Source organism: Melospiza georgiana, chromosome 4 (assembly GCF_028018845.1).
Source record: "Melospiza georgiana isolate bMelGeo1 chromosome 4, bMelGeo1.pri, whole genome shotgun sequence".
Lineage (NCBI taxonomy): Eukaryota > Metazoa > Chordata > Aves > Passeriformes > Passerellidae > Melospiza > Melospiza georgiana.
The window spans coordinates 59,904,573-59,921,650 of record NC_080433.1 but is presented as its reverse complement, the minus strand read 5'-3'; the positions used below and the strand labels follow the sequence as shown (position 1 = coordinate 59,921,650).

Genomic DNA, 17,078 nt, shown 5'->3' with positions numbered 1-17,078 from the left:
AGCTTTAGGCAAACAAGTTTTAAAATCCTTGTTAATAAATATAGGTTAACTATTGATGCTTTTTTAATATGTTCTGGGTAACTAGCAGTGTATACTGCTATAGATCATCAGTAATTAAGTCTATGTGCTCTATATGCATATGCAGTATATGTATATGCACTCAGTATTCACATACTGTAGCTGGAGTGGTTAAAAAACCCTTATAGCAGGATTAAAATATTAAGTACAGACTGTTCTGCATATGATGAATTCTGATAGTTGTGACAGCTGACCCTGAGATTGTCTCAGCTGGTCACAGCATGGTGCTGAGAGCACCAAGGTTCAGGGTTCAGTCCCCATTGGACCATTCACTTAAGAGTTAGACTTGATGATCTTTGTGGGTCCCTTCCAGCTCAGAGTATTGTGCCATTCTGTGCTGGATAAGCAGCTGAGCTTTTGCTAGAGCTGTTCTTTTTCTTTTTAATTTAAATATTAACAAATTCTAGGTCTTAGCCCTTGATTATGCTCTCTGTAGAGGTTATTTTATGCTCTGTAAGGAGTAATAAGTTACAAAATCCTGTAAGGTCTAATTCAAGTATTTTAAGGACTTTTAGATTGAGACTACAACTAAGATCTCTTACTGTTAATTATTTTTAATTTAAAGAAATGTAAAAATTTATTTAAAGTCTGAATCTAAAGTATTCTGAGCACATTGAAATAGTTCATTTGCATTGCAGGTTTGGGACGGCACTGAATGTCCCTACCCCACATGGAAGGTGCCTGTGGAAGCAAAAGACCTGGAAGGAGAAAAAGTTCTTCTTCATCAGCTGAAAAATCTAGCAGTGGACATTCTGGTCTATGATAATCATGTACAACTAGCAGAATCACTTAAGGTAATGCACAGTTTGGTATTTCACACTCTTTTTGTGGCCTGTTTTCTGATTAGAAATCACTTCAGAGAATGCATCAATTCAGTTCTGCTGTAATTAGTTTCATGTGCTTCTTTATCTTTCACTGTGTTTCTCATACCTTTTATTTGAATGCGAAACTTCTTCAACATGTGTTAAACAGGCTCATTACCCAAAAATTGCCATGAAAAATTCTTCAAATTAAGCATTTTCCAGACACTGCAGTATAATAGATAATACAGTGAAAATAATGCTCTCAGAAAATGTATTCTGTGCTTTAGAATTATTTTTAAATTACACAATCCAGTGTTAAACCTGTAGTCCTGTTAAGGACCTGTAGTTCTTAAATCAATAGAAGATTTTCTGTTCTATAAGTTGCAGTTTGCAGTGCAATCTTCATTTAGTAGGTCAGTAATGTTGATTATGCTTAGATAGAGAAAACAACAACATAATTAAACATCAGATCTTCAGCAATACTGCCATCTTGCTTCTGAATACTGGAAGTTGGCAAAGAATGCATCTTTCATTTCATGCCTTGCCCGCTATACTCAAGATCATTTTTAAGAAAACATTTTACCAGAAAATAAAGTGATAACCCTTTTTTATGCTGAGTCTATCAGCAGACATAAAATCATTTTGATAAATTAACACCCATTCGTAAGCAAATTACAGATAGCAAAATAAGTGTAAGAATTTGTGTAAGAATTCATAACAAAATTGACAGAAGTATTTCATTACTTTCAAGTTCTCTTCCAGAATTTTTCTCTTGCTAACTGGTGTAAAAAAACTAGTTCTAGTGAAATGGTATGTTTTGAATCTGAAGGATATAAGTATTTTAATATTAATAAAACATATTTTCTTGATTAGCTGATAATACTTCCTTTATTATTCTCCCCCATTTATATTCAGGAATTGAATCACAATATATATTGAGTATGTGATACATGGGATGTCTTCATACTCGCTCTCAGTTTTTTACTTCCCATCCACTTGCTCTTTCACATTTCTGGAGAATTCTTATCCTTGCAGGATACTGCACTGTGTAGTAGAAGGTTTAATAATTTCAAAAGAAATTGTTAGAAAACCCCCCTTGACCTCTTGTGGATGTTTTTTTTCCCTCTGGCTATATCCAAACTTGCTGTAGTTTCAGTCATAGAAGTTGTACAAGTTTCAAATTAGGTAATTTTTGTACACCACTTTCTAGTTGCTTGTCTTAGTGGAGTTATCAGTGAAAAAGGGCTGATATGCTGACAACTACATTTCAGAAATATTTACTAATTTCAGATTGCAACATGTGGAATTAATTGTATTTCAGAGAATAATTTTTATCTCCATATATATACACACATATATATTATAAAACTTGGCAGGAGCTTTCCCTAAAATAGAGGGGTTTCTTTAAAGGCTTTTAAATACTAGTGGAAGTTATGTCATATCATGAAAAAGTATAATCCAAATATGTATGATATTTTATTGAGTTCAGGATCTTGTTATGCAAAGTTTTTTTTTAAATTAATTTTTGTAGCAGTGTAGAACTTGCAGATGATTAATGTATTCACATGCACCTTCCCAAATGTGATTAGATATTTTGCCAGTTTGTGGTTTCAGACACAATAAAAAGTGCACTATTTTTCAATCTTCTTTTTTATACTTAGCACTAGCTTAGAGTGGCCTTTTTTAATGTAAGTTGTTACAGAATTGTTAGGTTACAGTCTTGCCTGTTGTGTACCATTTGCAATGACAGTTACAGCTTGGAAATTATTTTTTATGTAGGAGCAAGCTGTTTTATGCAACCTTGATAACAAGAAGGGCAGATTTATAAAATCTTGAAATGCATGTTTTTATTTTAAAATCTTATCTGTAGGCACATGTTCAGACAAGTAATTAAGTACTACACACCAGAGAAAGTGGGTAATATATTACAGGGAATTTTTGTCAAATCCTGGAGCACATTGTCAAGGAAATTGCTGGAAGAGTTTTTTAAAAGCTTTAGATCATCTGTCCAGAGAATACTGAAGATATGAGCACTTTATCTCATTTTTTAAGATAAACAATACTTAAAATGTTCAGTGGAGAGAACTTTAGTTAAAGGAATGTTGAAGGTATGCTGCAGTTAATGCAGTAAGTAGACTCTTCCCTCTACATTTACTGGCCTTGCTTTCCTGCTGGGCAAGACTGTGGCTTTTCAGCAGCACAAAAAGAATTTTAAGAAATCTCATCTCTGAAGCAGATTATTATTATTGCCTGGCGCATAAGGACATGGCAAGACCTACAGCTAAGCAAAGAAAATGGTGTTCACCTCTTTTTCTTGAATTTCCCTCTTCCTCTGGCAATGTACCTGGAATAGATGAGGCTTTCTCGTAACTATAGGAACCCCAGCCTACAACTGACTGGAATACAGTTGCTCCACATTCTTTAGCCTTATGCCAATCTTCCAGAACATCTCAGGGCTCACTGACTTTGCCATGCAGTTTGGGAGTAGGTCTGTGACATGAGCTTTTCCATTTGGGGCATTCTGCTCAGGTGGTAAGCATCAAGGTGAGTGAGTGGTCAGCACAGCAGGGATCCAGCTACCCACAGTTGGTCACAGATTTCCTTATTTCTGTCTTTCACTGAATATGTGATCCAGTGCATTCCTCTTCTGGCTTGATGCCGCCAATTCTATGTTGCCATCCATTTTATGGATAGTGCAATTGAAACAATTCACCCTGAGCATACATACAAGTCCATAGTTCCACAGTATTTGCTCTGTGTTACATATCTTCAGATGTAGAATTTGTATATTTTCACCTGTTTCTCCCACCATATCATGCCGTGTCTTTCATGATGGTAGTTTGGACTAAGAAATTTGCTTTCCTAGTGCCAGAGTCACATTTTCAAAATACAACTCAAATGAGTTAACTGCATGACCACAATATCTAGCTTCATATTTTTCAGATCTAGTTAACATTTCTGACATGTGAGTTGTATTCTCCCCACTTCTGTCTTTTTACTCATTGAAAAGAAAAAAAAAAAAAACAAAAGAAAAAACCCAAGACCCACTCTTGAGTCCTTCAAACTCTTAGATGGATTTAAGATGGTATTTCTTACTGCCCAAGATGGTGCCCAAATGCCATGTATATGCTTTGTCTCATTTGCAGAAAGTTGAGCACTATTTACTCAGTAAAATTAGACAGTTGATGCAATAAAAAGGATGACAAAGAAATACCATTGAATATAATCAACCATAAATATAGGCCAAAAAAAAGTACAGGTGAATTTGTTAGGTGATTCCTGCAGATACAGACAGCCTCTTGTGTGCCTTTTTGTACAAACATGAATACTTTCCTGCAATGACACGTGCTGTTATGAATTCAGTGAATTCCAGAGTGATTATGAACACACTATATGTTTTGAAATAATCATGAGAATTTCCTGTGCTAGAAGTTGTTCTAGTTAACTGGTTACAGGGAACTGCATATATAACTTCTGCATTTCAATTCTTTCTAACCTTAATATTCTTTATTTATTTATTACTATTCTTTAAATAGTAATATTTCAATTAGACCGAAAATAGGGTACTAGTGTATTTTATATTACTACAAGAAATTTTTTTGTTCACTTTAATTTCACTTTTAAATGAACTTCCTCTAAACAAGGTAGGTCATAAACAGAACTACTGCAAAGTCAAGTAAGGAGCTGGGTTTGTAGATTTTAGTGATGGCTCTGTGAATCATGGTGTTTACTTTAATATAGATCATAATTTCTTCTGAGTCAGAATACAAAGAGGTGTGTATGTATAAAAAGAGCTCGGTCTGCAGGCGTTCTGTAAACATAAATGCAGTAACATTTTTATCCATAGCAGCCACATTTGCTCTGTGCTTTTAACAGTAAGCAAGGCTGCCTCCCAAAGGAATCCAGGGAAACAGCATGCTGTCCACCCAGGCGTCTCTGCACTGATACTCAGAACCTTACAGACCTTTTCAGTATTTGACAATGCTGATTATTATGCATCTCTTTTTTTGTAGTTCAAAGTGATATTAGAAATAAAATTTAACATGTTATATAAAATATAAAATTTTCAGAAAATGATCCAATAAATGTTTAGAAGATTATTTTTTAGTGATAAGTCTTGCAAAGTGAATGTTGTACTAAAACTTGTAGTTCAGTTGACTTTTGTGTGAATTTCAGCACACAAGTTTAGGAAGCAGACACAGCTTTTTATATCCTTGGCTTCTAAACTCTCCTCTACCACATTTAATTTTTTGTGTTTATACATAAAGAAAATACTAATTTTTTATGTACTATCTTTGAAAAAAAATTTGTCAATTAAAATAAACTTTTTCCTTATATGCAAATTATAAGCAAATTTCTTGGTAGTAGGGAAGTAGTTTGTCACTGTTACATGAGGTTACATAAGCAGAACTTTGGTAAGAACTTTTTAAGAAACTTTCTCCAAAAGTATTTGTCATAGTCATTAGGTTATTCTTATGATGTGAATGTCCTTTGCTTTTTTGGATATTCATAATTAAGTGAAATCAGCATCTGCAAAGGAAAAATAGAATGTCTTTGGATAAGCCTCTTAACTGCCATCTAAATGCACAAACTGTCCTGGTGGTGCTTTGAATGAACAAAATGAGCAGCTTACTAACAGGGCAGATTAATTAAAAGTCTGGTAAGAGCTCCATGCCAGAAGGAAAATAGGTGCAGGCTGAAGTGCACTTTTTATGTCCCTGCTGCCTTAATTGGAAAATATGCTGCCTTTTTCATGTGTGATGATTGTTCAAAAGAGCAGTTTGATACCAGCATTATGTAGTCATAGTTTGTTCCTTGATAAAGAGGAGGATTCTAGACACAGGTTGCTGCTCAATCTGCTTTTATGCATATATACATGTGTTTAAAAGTGCTGTAGTATGACATGACCAATCCAATCAAATAGGAATACTTTTTCAGTTTCCACTGGTTAAAGTTGGATCTCAAGCTGAAATATGACTTAATAAATTGACTGCTGTAATATTAATTTTAACTGAAGTAAATTTAAAATAATTTGTCATTTCTATCAGGCTGTTTAAAAGATGTTTAGGATTAATATAAATCCAGGTTTTTGAGCATGTGTAGCTTCCCAGCTATTATCTGGATCTCAGATTATATTAAAAAATATTTGGTAACTGTGTAATTGAGTTTCCATTTTATCTGCCTTTAGAATACTGGGCTTGGTTTTGGTTGTTTAGTTGAGTGTTCGAGTTTTCTTTGGGTGATAATGGGAGTGGTATTTTGAGATAAAACCAAACTTATAAAGATGTGTTCCCTGTTCACCACTCCATAACTTTCTTTTTAATAGGTGCTTGTATAAGTTAGCCTAAGTCCATTTGTGTAATTTGACAAAGCTCTTTCAGAAAACACAAAATCATTGTAAGCAAAACAAGAAGTATATTCTCCATGAGCCTGAGGAGATCTAACAGAGATAGGAAAAATTCCAAGATCTTTCATTTTCTAACACATATTGTCTTTTTTACTGGTGCTATATTATCTGTAATGTAAGATATGATGGAGAAATCTGATAAGCAGATATGTTTGTATGTACATGTAAACATAGTAAGCCATGCACAATGATGAGCAGGAGGTCAATTGCTAAATGTCATCATTCCCAGGACAAATCACAGGATGTCAGTCTCTGCCAAGCTGTGTTGGGAATATAGAAGGCAAATCGTGCCCTTGGGAAAGAAATGTATTCACTCGTTTGGTCTGTCTTCTGAAGTGTTTTTGAGAATTAGATTTATTAGGAAGGCTTATTCTGGTTCTGAATCACTCTTTGCTGCCAGTAATGTTTCCTGATAAAGCAAAACAAACAGATCTGCTTTGTGCACATGAGTTGAACAAGGTAATCACCAGAGGTCGCTGCCAGCTTCAGCTCTTCTGTGGTTCAGTTAAAACAAGGAAGAAGCTTCATGAGCACTAGAATTTTCCATGTAAATAACTAACTTTGTGTTATCAAAGTGGGTTTTTCTTTTCCTTTCAGATTGGAAGTTTTCTGAGAATTTACAGTATTCATGCAAAAGAAGCAAGCTCTGACAATGAAGATGTCTCATGTATGGAATTTCATCTTCATGGTGGCACCTGTTATGGTCGAGGAATAGGGGTCTTGCCAGAAAGTAACCCAGATGTTAAGGAACTAAAAGAGTAAGTAGTATGTGTGGATGTTTGGTTTTCTCTAGATCATTCTTGAAAACTCTAGGCTAATGTAACAGCTGTACAGTTTAGAATTGTAAATGTTTCTAAGAATCAGAAACTCAAAACTCAGAATATGTCTTTAGCACCATTAAGATGAGAAGTATTTGGAGGGATAGAAAATAAACACAGTTTTTTTCAAATTAAAATACAGTCAAGATCAAGATTTCAGTTTTAATTAGTCTAATTCTAATTATGCACATTTTAACCTGTGCATATGTGCTACTTGAAAATGGTGAGACTTAAAGAGATGTTCACAATGAAGCAGATAATTTACATTCTTTACTAAACTGTCTTATAAGGAATCAGAATCATTTAGGCTGAAAAACATCTTTAAGATCATCAAGTCCAAATGTAAGCCTTGTCCAAGTGCCCCATTTGTACATGTCTCTTACGTGCCACATCTGCATGACTTTTAAACACCTTCAGGGGTGATGACTCTTGCCTGAGCTGCTTTTTCCAGTGCTTGACAGCACTTTCTGTGAAGAAATTTTTCTTGATATTTAATGTAAGCCTCCCCAGGCACAACTTGAAGCCATTTGCTCTCCTTCTGTCACCTGGCATAAGAGGCTGACCCTACCTCAACACAACTTCCTGTCCCCTTGTTGTAGAGATCAGTGTTAAGGTCCCCCCTGAGCTTCCTCTCCTCCAAGCTAAACCATCCCAGCTCCCTCAGCTGCTCCTCACAGGACTTGTACTCCAACCTCTTCACCAGGTCCTTTTTGGCTGAGCCTCTTTGCAGCCACCCTGTCCCAGCCTGTAGCTCTGCCTGGGGTTGTTGTGACCCCAGTGTATTTCACCTTGTTCAGCCTCATACACTTGGCCTTGGCCATCAGTCCAGCCTGTCCAGAGTGCTCTGCAGAGCTTACCCACAGTCCAACAGATCTACTTCTGCTCGACTTGGGGTCACCTGCAAACTCACTGACGGTGCTGTGCCCTCAGTCACCTTGTCCTCATCATTGCTATAGATACTAAACAGAGCTGGCACTGGCACTGAGCCCTGGGGAACACCATTTGTGAGCTGCCACCAGCTGGAGGTAACTCCATTCTCCACCACTCTCTGGGCCTAGCCATCCAGCCAGTTTTTTACCCAGCAAATGTGCACCTGTCCCAGCCATGACAGCCAGTTTCTGCAGGAGAATACTGTGGGAAACAGTGTCAAAGGCTTTACTAAGGTCCAGGTAAACTACATGCAGAGCTGTGTCCTCATCCACTAAGCAGGTCAGTTTGTCATAAAAGGAGATGAAGTCGGTCAAGCAGGACGTGTCTCATAAACCCTTGCTGGCTGTGTCTGATCCCCTGGGTGTCCTGCATGTGCTGCATGATGGCACACAGGGTCATCTGCTCCATGACCTCCAGCACTGAGCTCAGGCTGACAGGCCTGTAGTTCCCTGGATAGCCCCTCTTACCCTTCTTGTAGATAACCATTTGCATTCTACTGGGACCGCCTCACTTACCCAGGAGTGCTGATAAATAATAGAAAGTGGCTTTTTGAGCACTTGAGCCAGCTCCCTCAGTATCCATGGGTGGATCCCAGCCCCCTAAACCTGTGTAAGTGGTGTAGCAGATCAGTGACCATTTCCTCTAGATTATGGAGACTTCATTCTGCTCCCGTTCCCTGTCTCCCAGCTCAGGAATCTGGATACTTAGAGAATAATTGGTCTTATTATTAAGATGAAGGTAAGGAAGGCATGAAGTACATTGGCCTTTTCCTTTGTCACTGTTTCCCCCCACATCCAATATAGGATGGAGATTCTCCTTAGCCCTTCTTTTGTTGATGATATATTTGGAGAAGCTATTTTTGTTGGCTCATACAGCAGTAGCCATATTAAGTTCTAGTCAGATTTTGGCACTTCTAATTTTTTGCCTGCATAAAATCCTTGTAGTCGTGCGGAGTGATCTGCCCCAGCTTCTAAACATTACAAACTTTTTTTCTTCCTTAGGAAAGGCTAAGTAACCAAGTCCATGTTCCATTATCAGGAATTCTGTTTCTAGTAGTACATATTTCTTTTGGCACTATTTTGTGTTTAGTGTTCCAGAAGTGATTTGGAAAGTGTCTTGTCTGCATCATTAATATCATCTTCTGAAAATTCTGGTTCAGTTGAGTTTTATGTCTCTGCTGGAACATTTATGTCTGAGCATTATACCTGTGTATATAAATAGGTTTCATATAAGTGTCTATGTAATCCCATATATATATGTGTGTGATGATATATAAAAGATTCCTCTAGATTGTAAAATGTTTTGCCATTTATCATTAGATTCCTAGAATCTGTTACTCTGACAGACAGTCAGAATATGGAAAACTGTTCAATGGACATAGACAGCACTTTTGGCAATGTTACAGGTAAGAGCAACTGAAAGCTGATTTGCTCTTTCTTCTGATATATATCTATGGTCAAGATAAGGTCACAGTTACTGCTTCTCTATGTGTGTAATGCTACTTTCACATTCAAAGCCCTAGAGAATTCCTTCAGTTTATTAGACTGGAAATTAACGTTACTCTTTCTCGTCTTCCAGCGCAAGCATTTCATATTACATGGAAAGATACTTTTGTAGGAGTTAGTGAATAAATTCTTAAACACAGTGTTCTTAATCATACTATATTAGATCACAAAGTAGAGTTATGTAAGTGCTTCCCTCTAAAGGGAAATTCTGCAGAGACAGGCCCTGAAAATGCTACTAAAGAGCTGCCTGTTGAGGAGCCCTTCTTAAGCTGTTGGATGGAAAGTTGTGTCAGTGGCAGAAGTGTAAGGTGCGCTTCCACGGAACAGTGATATCTTATAGACGGTTCTACAGACCCCATATTATTTTCTGAATGGTATTTTAGCCCAGGAAAAGAATAACTAAAAAGGAATTGAACTCTAAAGCTGGTTTGACATAGTCTGTATCTTTGCTTCGAGCTTTTAAAAATCTGTGTTTCTCAGCTATTATTAACATAAAAACATAAGACATTTCTAAAAGGATACAAAAGTTAATAAATAAATGCCTCATGTCCAGTCCATAAATGAAAATTTAGAAAAAATTGTATGCCTTTTTACTGCACTCACTGTGTGTAATAGAGGTTGTTCAGAGGGGGGACCAGGCGGTCTGTAATGGTCTTAGAATAATGTATTTATGTTCTTGTCCAGAAGGATCACAGGGGATTAATACAATTTATGTCAGCAGATCATTCACAGTATACTTCTGAAAAGTGTTCACTTTGATAAGCATTGCTATTTAATGTATATGCTAACTTCCCCTCTAATACATTAACTCTTGATGTGCAGTGTATGTGTCCTGCTTACTTTTGCTGCTTTTTTTTTGTTTGTTTGTTTGTGGTTGTATTGTTTTCATACATTATTGGGATTTTCATTTGTTCAGCTTTTGGTTTTGTGTGTATCTACTTGTCTATCTATGTACCTACCTGTTTGTATGTGTCCATATGTCCATTTTGTATGACAAAAAAGAAAAGAAGGAAGGAAAATAATTAGGCAATTCTTCTTTGTTTTAGATCTTGAGTTGCACTTACAGAGATGTCAGCAGTTATCTGTTACAGGTAGGTAGCATTTTGAAAATAAGGTGAATTTTAATTTTGCTGAAGAACAAAAGTAGTTTTGAAACATTATCTTAAAGGTTATTATAGGAAGAGCTATTCTAAGAGTAAATATTCCAAGAGCATAAATGCTTGTATGTTATGCTGGGTTTATTTGTTTTTAAAGGAATAGAGCATATTTGAATATTCTACTTAAATTTGGTTTTTGTACCTGTTGTGTTTCTGTACCCTGAAGTACATCATGCTCTCACAGCCTGATGTGGTTTATTCTACTGACTGTAATCACAAGTTCTGTTGATAAAACTGAGCCTGCAGCTGGGAAGGAAAGAAAAGTTGGAAATAAAGAGAAGTGCCATTGCCATTTCCAGTATTACAGATATTATGGTGATTAACACTATGTGTGGTGTTTTTTCATCTCTCTGTGTATTGTTTTGCAGTATTAACAGATCATCAGGATTTGAGTAACACAGAACTGAAAACCATAACAAGCAGCACAGCTCCTCAGCAGTATCGCATTAGAGCAAAGCTGAGAACTTACAAACCCCAAAAGCTCCATCAGTCTGTTAAACTTCATTGTTCCAAATGCAACTCTTTGTAAGTGTTTTGCACAGTATTAGTAACTAGGAATTGCTCTGTGTGTTTTGGGGTGCCTAGATTTCCAATGTGTTTTCAACTTTTGTGTAAGATAAGCTGAATGTAAATTTATATCATTTTGTGCAAAGATTTGAAACTCACTGATAATAAGTAGGAAATTTTTAAATCATCAGATGAGTTCCATTTACAGAATCCTTTGAGTGCTTTCAAAACAACAATTTTTCTTTATTTGCAAATTCAGCAGTACAGTTTTTTCCATACCACAGTTATATAGAAGTATCTTAAGTGTTTCATTATTACAGTTTTAAAATAGGATATGCAAAGAGGTAGAATAGTTTCCAAATGAATTAATGAAATACCTTTGACTAAAGCGTGTCTTCCAGACAAGGCATCTTTTCTGGATCCAAAAATATCAGGAAAATCACACAACTTGTGTAATTTGGATGGCTTGCATTATTGCTTCTCTGTGTATGACAGGTGGAAATGCACGAATGGTGCACTCCAGCAGGACAGGATAGAAACTGTGTGGTGCAGAGCTGCAGATTTTCCCTTGATAGTACTTAGGTGAAGCTATCCTGGTCCTGTCCTGTTTTTTTCTCCCTCAGTTTATGCAAAGTCGAACAGACTAAAACATAAAACTTGAAATTATACAAGTTTATATAGTCTTTACACTCAAATGGTGTGGTATGTTGTTTGTGGCCCTTTTAAGGCCCAACTGAAATCACATAAAGCTGATAGATTTGGTTTTCCATGGATTTTCATTTGTATGGGATGTAGCCACTAGGCTGCCTCTGCTCCTAGGTAAGTTAGCATATTACTTAGCATATTTATTAACATGGAAAGTCATAATATACTATACAGCTCTTAATGTTTAAACTGGTAAAATAACGAGGAAATTTTTCCTGTATGTCCTTTGACTCTCATGACTATATTTTAATATTTATTTGGAGTACTGTCATCCCTGTTAGTAGATTGGCTAAGGAGAAGCTGTTAAGACATACTTACTCAATTTGGAAATGGTTTTAGGCAAGAAGTTCCAGATAGAGATGACTTTGACTTCATTTTACACGGCTCTGCTGGTACTGCCCCAAACCCAGAATTGCACAATACATCCTGGTATGAATCTGTAACGTGGACTACACAAGAGCAGAAACAGAGGGAAATAGCCATCCATTTTGTGAAGCATGATGAAATGTTTCAACATCCTGAAGACACCTTGATAATGGTAGAAGGTAAGGTAAATTGCAAATACACCAATTCTTACAGTGCTGTGTCTACTCTGTGTATGTATAAAATAAAGATGTGTTGAAGTTGTATTCAGTGTAAGTAAAGATGATCATAAAGGTATCTTCAAAGAAAAGAAAAACTGAGCTGGAACTATAAGTTACTGTTGTGCAAGCAGGAGATTGCAGTTGGTAAAGGTCTTATAAGCTGCTTCTGTCTGTTTTAAAACTGTGCCAATACTGTTTATTGTTGATTATGCTAAAATTAACATCTGAATATGGGGTGGTTTTTTTTGGCTATCTGTGCTTGTTTTTCAGTTCTGATTTAAAAACTTGCCAAGTCTTCTAAACAAGCCTATTTTTAGTATTGATGTAGAAAGTTTTGAAAGGCTTCTGGTAATACAAGCCTCCAATTAAATTTGTCAGCCTCTGGATGTCAGTGTTGTTTCAGATTAATCGAGCTTCTCTGAGAGTTTTTTTTTTTGGTTTGGTGTGGTTTTTATCAGATTTCCTCAGGAAAGAGAAATAGCCACTGACTTTTAAACAAAGCAATTTAACAAGAATGCTATTGAGGAATTTGTATATAATAAAAATAATAAATTGCATATAGCACCATTCAGAGTTCAAAACAAAGTCTGCAATTGTGCTCAAGTAGTGATGTGAATAAGCAAATGTAAGTCAGGTCCTTTGTGTGAGGGTCAATGACAAAACCCCTTCTGTTTTCTGCTTTTTTCTTTAATAAATTAGTTCTGGTAGCTGCTTTATTTCTGACATGTTCCCAGCTAACTTCAATATAACCTTTTCTTTCTGAGAAATAAAAAATCTATTTCTTCTCTATTTTCCTAGAACAGCTGAGCAATACAACTTCGTAAATCTATTTTCAGATATTAAAGTGTCAGCAACTAAGTAGGTCTTTGTATGGATATGTGCATATAAAAGGTCAGTTTGGTTGCTTTGATTTTTTTCTGAGGAAATGGCTAGTAAAATCATAGGAGTAATTATATGAAAGTGATATTAACTAAGTACAACCTCTTGGTTACAGTGTTAGGTATGAGGAAGATATTAAGACATCTGCTTTGATAAATGTCTTTGTTTCTTAATTGAGTCTGCTGTTGAGTAAAAGTGAGAAGGTATTGGACTCTTTTTTTGAGTTTTTGGTAGTGGATATCAATTATTATTGAAGGCCCTGAAATCAGCTGAGTAAGTTGTTCAATTTATTTCTGACTACTGTTTAAGAAACCATGGTTTTTTTGCTTTTTAATAGGTGGAACACTAAAAGAAATCTGGAAGCTTACAAAAAGATTCAAATGCGTTATTCCTGTGAGATCCACAGAAGATGATCTTGAATTACTAGATCTTTCAGCTCCTTTTCTCCTAAAAGGGAATGTAAAATATTATGGGTAGGTTAAAAGTATTTGTTGATATTTCACTAGCTCAAGTAATAGATAGCATTTTGTTCAGCAATTCAGACTGCAGTGCTTGAAGAGATAATTCACCCAAAGATTCTCTGTAAAATACATAGCATGATCCACAGTACTGACATCAGGGATGAAATGCCTTATCTGATACCTGGTATCAGAGGACTGACAGCACTTGGGCTCTTGATCTATAAATCTTGCACAGCACTTCAGTTTCAGTCTTGTCTGTGGTGTGTGGGCAGGGCAGTGTGCTGTAGAAATGGAAACACACATGGAGTGCAAAGTACCTAAATACCTTTCTAGTCCAGATCTTCCGTTTTCTGGTCTCACTTAGACTGAAGTCAAAACATATGTTGTTTTTAAAACTGTATGCTGAGGGGTTATGTATATGTGTATATATACATATATATACATATATATATATGTATGCAATATAACAGCTAATATTTAAATAGCCTGTCCATCTACAACCCCTTCTGTCTCTTAGTGTTGGGAAAGCTTGAGGTTTGGAAGCAATAAGGAATTTTGGACAGCATTTCCTTACCATTTGTAACTTACTGTGATCCACAGCACTGCAAAGTGCCTTACCTGTTGGTGGCTGTCATTTACTGTAGAGATGACTTGAACAGGTTTCTGAATTCCACAGTTCCAAAGCTGTGGAGTACAGTACCCACACCTAGGTCTGGTCTGTGTGATCTGCCATGCAATGCCATGTTCCTGCTCAGTGAGAGCTGTCAGCAGTGTGTTCCCCCAGTGCCCAGCAGCAGGCAGCTACTGAGCTCAGAAATACCAGTCTCCTCTGTGTAAGCTACAGAGTCCTCTCTCTCAGCAGCTCAGGCAGTGGGGCACTATGCTAGGTCTACAGGCAGTAAAAACATTTCTGTGCAGAAATATTCCATGTTTCCTGTGAACCTTAAAGTTTCCCATAAGGGGCTATCCATAAAATAAATACAGATAATTGTTTCTCTCTGTCATATATGGTTTTGACCTTTACAGATATTGCTTTTTTTTAGATAAAGGCAGTATATGGATACTCCTACTGGGACAAGATCCTCACTAATACAAAGTATTTCTGCTTGTACTTTCATAATCCATATTCATATAATTCCCCAGCTATACACAACTCACCTTCAGACCTTGTTCTCTTTGCAAATGGTTGGACTATAAAAGTAAATGGTTTATAAGATATTTAAGAAGGTACCTCACAAATATGCTGACATTTCAGAACTATGTTTCATGCATGTTTGTATCAGTGGCATATACTTAGCAAAGTCTAGAAAGGATTTTGTATGGTGGAATGAATTATATGTGTGTGCATTTGCATGTATATTCATTTATACATAAAAATAAACCCAGACACACTGAACATAAAAAGCAAAATTCACAGTTAAGTTAGTTTGTTGGAGTTTGAGTGGATTTTTTAAAGAAAAAAGTGACTTGACTTTATATCACTTAAGCAAAAGTAGTTTTATTGATTTTTATAACATGCTTTGCATATAATTCTAAAATATAATAAATGTATATTTCAAGCTCTAACTGTAATATACTAATACGGAAGCTTAATTTGGGACAAATAGTTTTGTTCTGTGATTTCATTCCTTGAGGTAAATGGGAGCACCTTTGAAAACAGTTCTTCAATATTTCCACCCACTTGCAGCATTAGCTTTCTATGTCACGTGTAATTTTATAATAATTGATGTAAATACACCAGGAATAAAATAGATTGTTTTAGCAACTCTTAGTTAATATTCTCAGCATAGGCAAAGCCAAATTTTTCCTGTAACTCTGTAATGTGTGCTAAAGTTCAGATTCATTACTATTTTTACAAAGTGAGAAGTAGTGGCACATGAACATATGTTTAGCAGTGTTGTGATTTTAGAATCATAGAATGGTTTGGGTTGAAAGGAACCTGTCATCAATCCAACCCCCTGCCTTGGGCATGGACACCTTGCACTACGCCAGGTTACTCAGCTCCATCCAGTCTCATCTTGGACATTTCCAGATATAGGGAATCCACAGATTTTCTGGACTGTCGCAGACATTTTTTATAAAAAATCCTTTCCTTAGGATTTTTCCTCCTGAGAAGCTGAGAGACCTCAGGAACAACACGTAAGCATTGATTATCTGCTGCGTTGGAATGCAACAGGTGGATCTGTGATTGGCCCATGTTGTTGTTTTTGATTAATGGCCAATCGCAGTCAGCTGGCTCGGACTCTCTGTCTGAGACAGAAGCTTTTGTTATCATTCTTTCCTATTCTATTCTTAGCTAGCCTTCTGATGAAATCCTTTCTTCTATTCTTTTAGTATAGTTTTAATGTAATATATATCATAAAATAATAAATCAAGCCTTCTGAAACGTGGGAGTCAGATCCTCGTCTCTTCCCTCATCCTCAGACCCCTGTGAACACCGTCACACTGGACAGCCAGTTCCAGTGCCTCAGCTCCTTCTTTGTGAAGTGGTTCTTCTTTCTGCACAATCTACATCTACCCTCTTTCAGTTTAAAAATGTTGCTCCTTGTTCTTCACTACAGCCCAGGTTAAAAGTCTCTGTCTTTCTCATAAACTCCTTTTATATATGGAGAGGCTGCAGTAGGGTCTGCCCAGAGCCCTCTGTTTTCCAGGCTGAACAGCTCTCTCAACCTTGATGTACAGTTCAATTCCTGTCTAATCACTGAAGTAGTCTTCCAGATCTATTTCTCCTCATGAATAGTTCAAAAACAGCATTGAGAGTTTTGTTGTGCACTAAAGCTGAGGTGTCTGGTAAAATAGTTACTTCAAGCAGCAATAGAAATACTTCTGTACTTCCACAGTGTAAGAAAATCAGTGTTTTGCTTTTTTTCTGTGCAGAGTTTTGGGTGTTTTCTATTACAAATACATCAGTGTTTGGGTAGTCTCAATATCTTGTTTTAAATGCTAGGTGCAAGCAGTGTTCAACTCCAAAGCCTATGAAGAATCTAAGTTCCATTTCAGCAGAACAGCAGCCATCATGGGAGCCAACTGAAATAGCACAAGGTTAGCTGACATGATACTGCCCTGAAATACTTTTGTGCCTTGATTCTGAAGTGTTGATGTCAAATGGTTTGATTTGCAGTTCTGGGTTGCAGTTTTGTACAGAAAGTATGCAATTATGGTCATGTTGAATATTGAGCTGTAAAATTCATTCCCCTTATACCAGTTGAAATAACATAGTTACTTTTGGAACTATTGCAGTATG

The 17,078-nt window shown here is 36.4% G+C and overlaps 1 protein-coding gene across 2 annotated transcripts in view; it reads left to right on the top strand.

The window, feature by feature from the left end:
• POT1 (protection of telomeres 1) overlaps positions 1 to 17,078 on the top strand; it is a 60,148-nt gene that overhangs the window by 36,842 nt on the left and 6,228 nt on the right. For both annotated transcript variants that reach the window (XM_058022628.1, XM_058022629.1), the window contains 8 exons: positions 717 to 872; positions 6,886 to 7,046; positions 9,356 to 9,441; positions 10,588 to 10,632; positions 11,067 to 11,223; positions 12,250 to 12,455; positions 13,711 to 13,846; positions 16,782 to 16,876. In XM_058022628.1, coding sequence (XP_057878611.1) covers positions 717 to 872; positions 6,886 to 7,046; positions 9,356 to 9,441; positions 10,588 to 10,632; positions 11,067 to 11,223; positions 12,250 to 12,455; positions 13,711 to 13,846; positions 16,782 to 16,876 — 1,042 coding nt within the window. The remainder of the gene's footprint in view (positions 1 to 716; positions 873 to 6,885; positions 7,047 to 9,355; positions 9,442 to 10,587; positions 10,633 to 11,066; positions 11,224 to 12,249; positions 12,456 to 13,710; positions 13,847 to 16,781; positions 16,877 to 17,078) is intronic.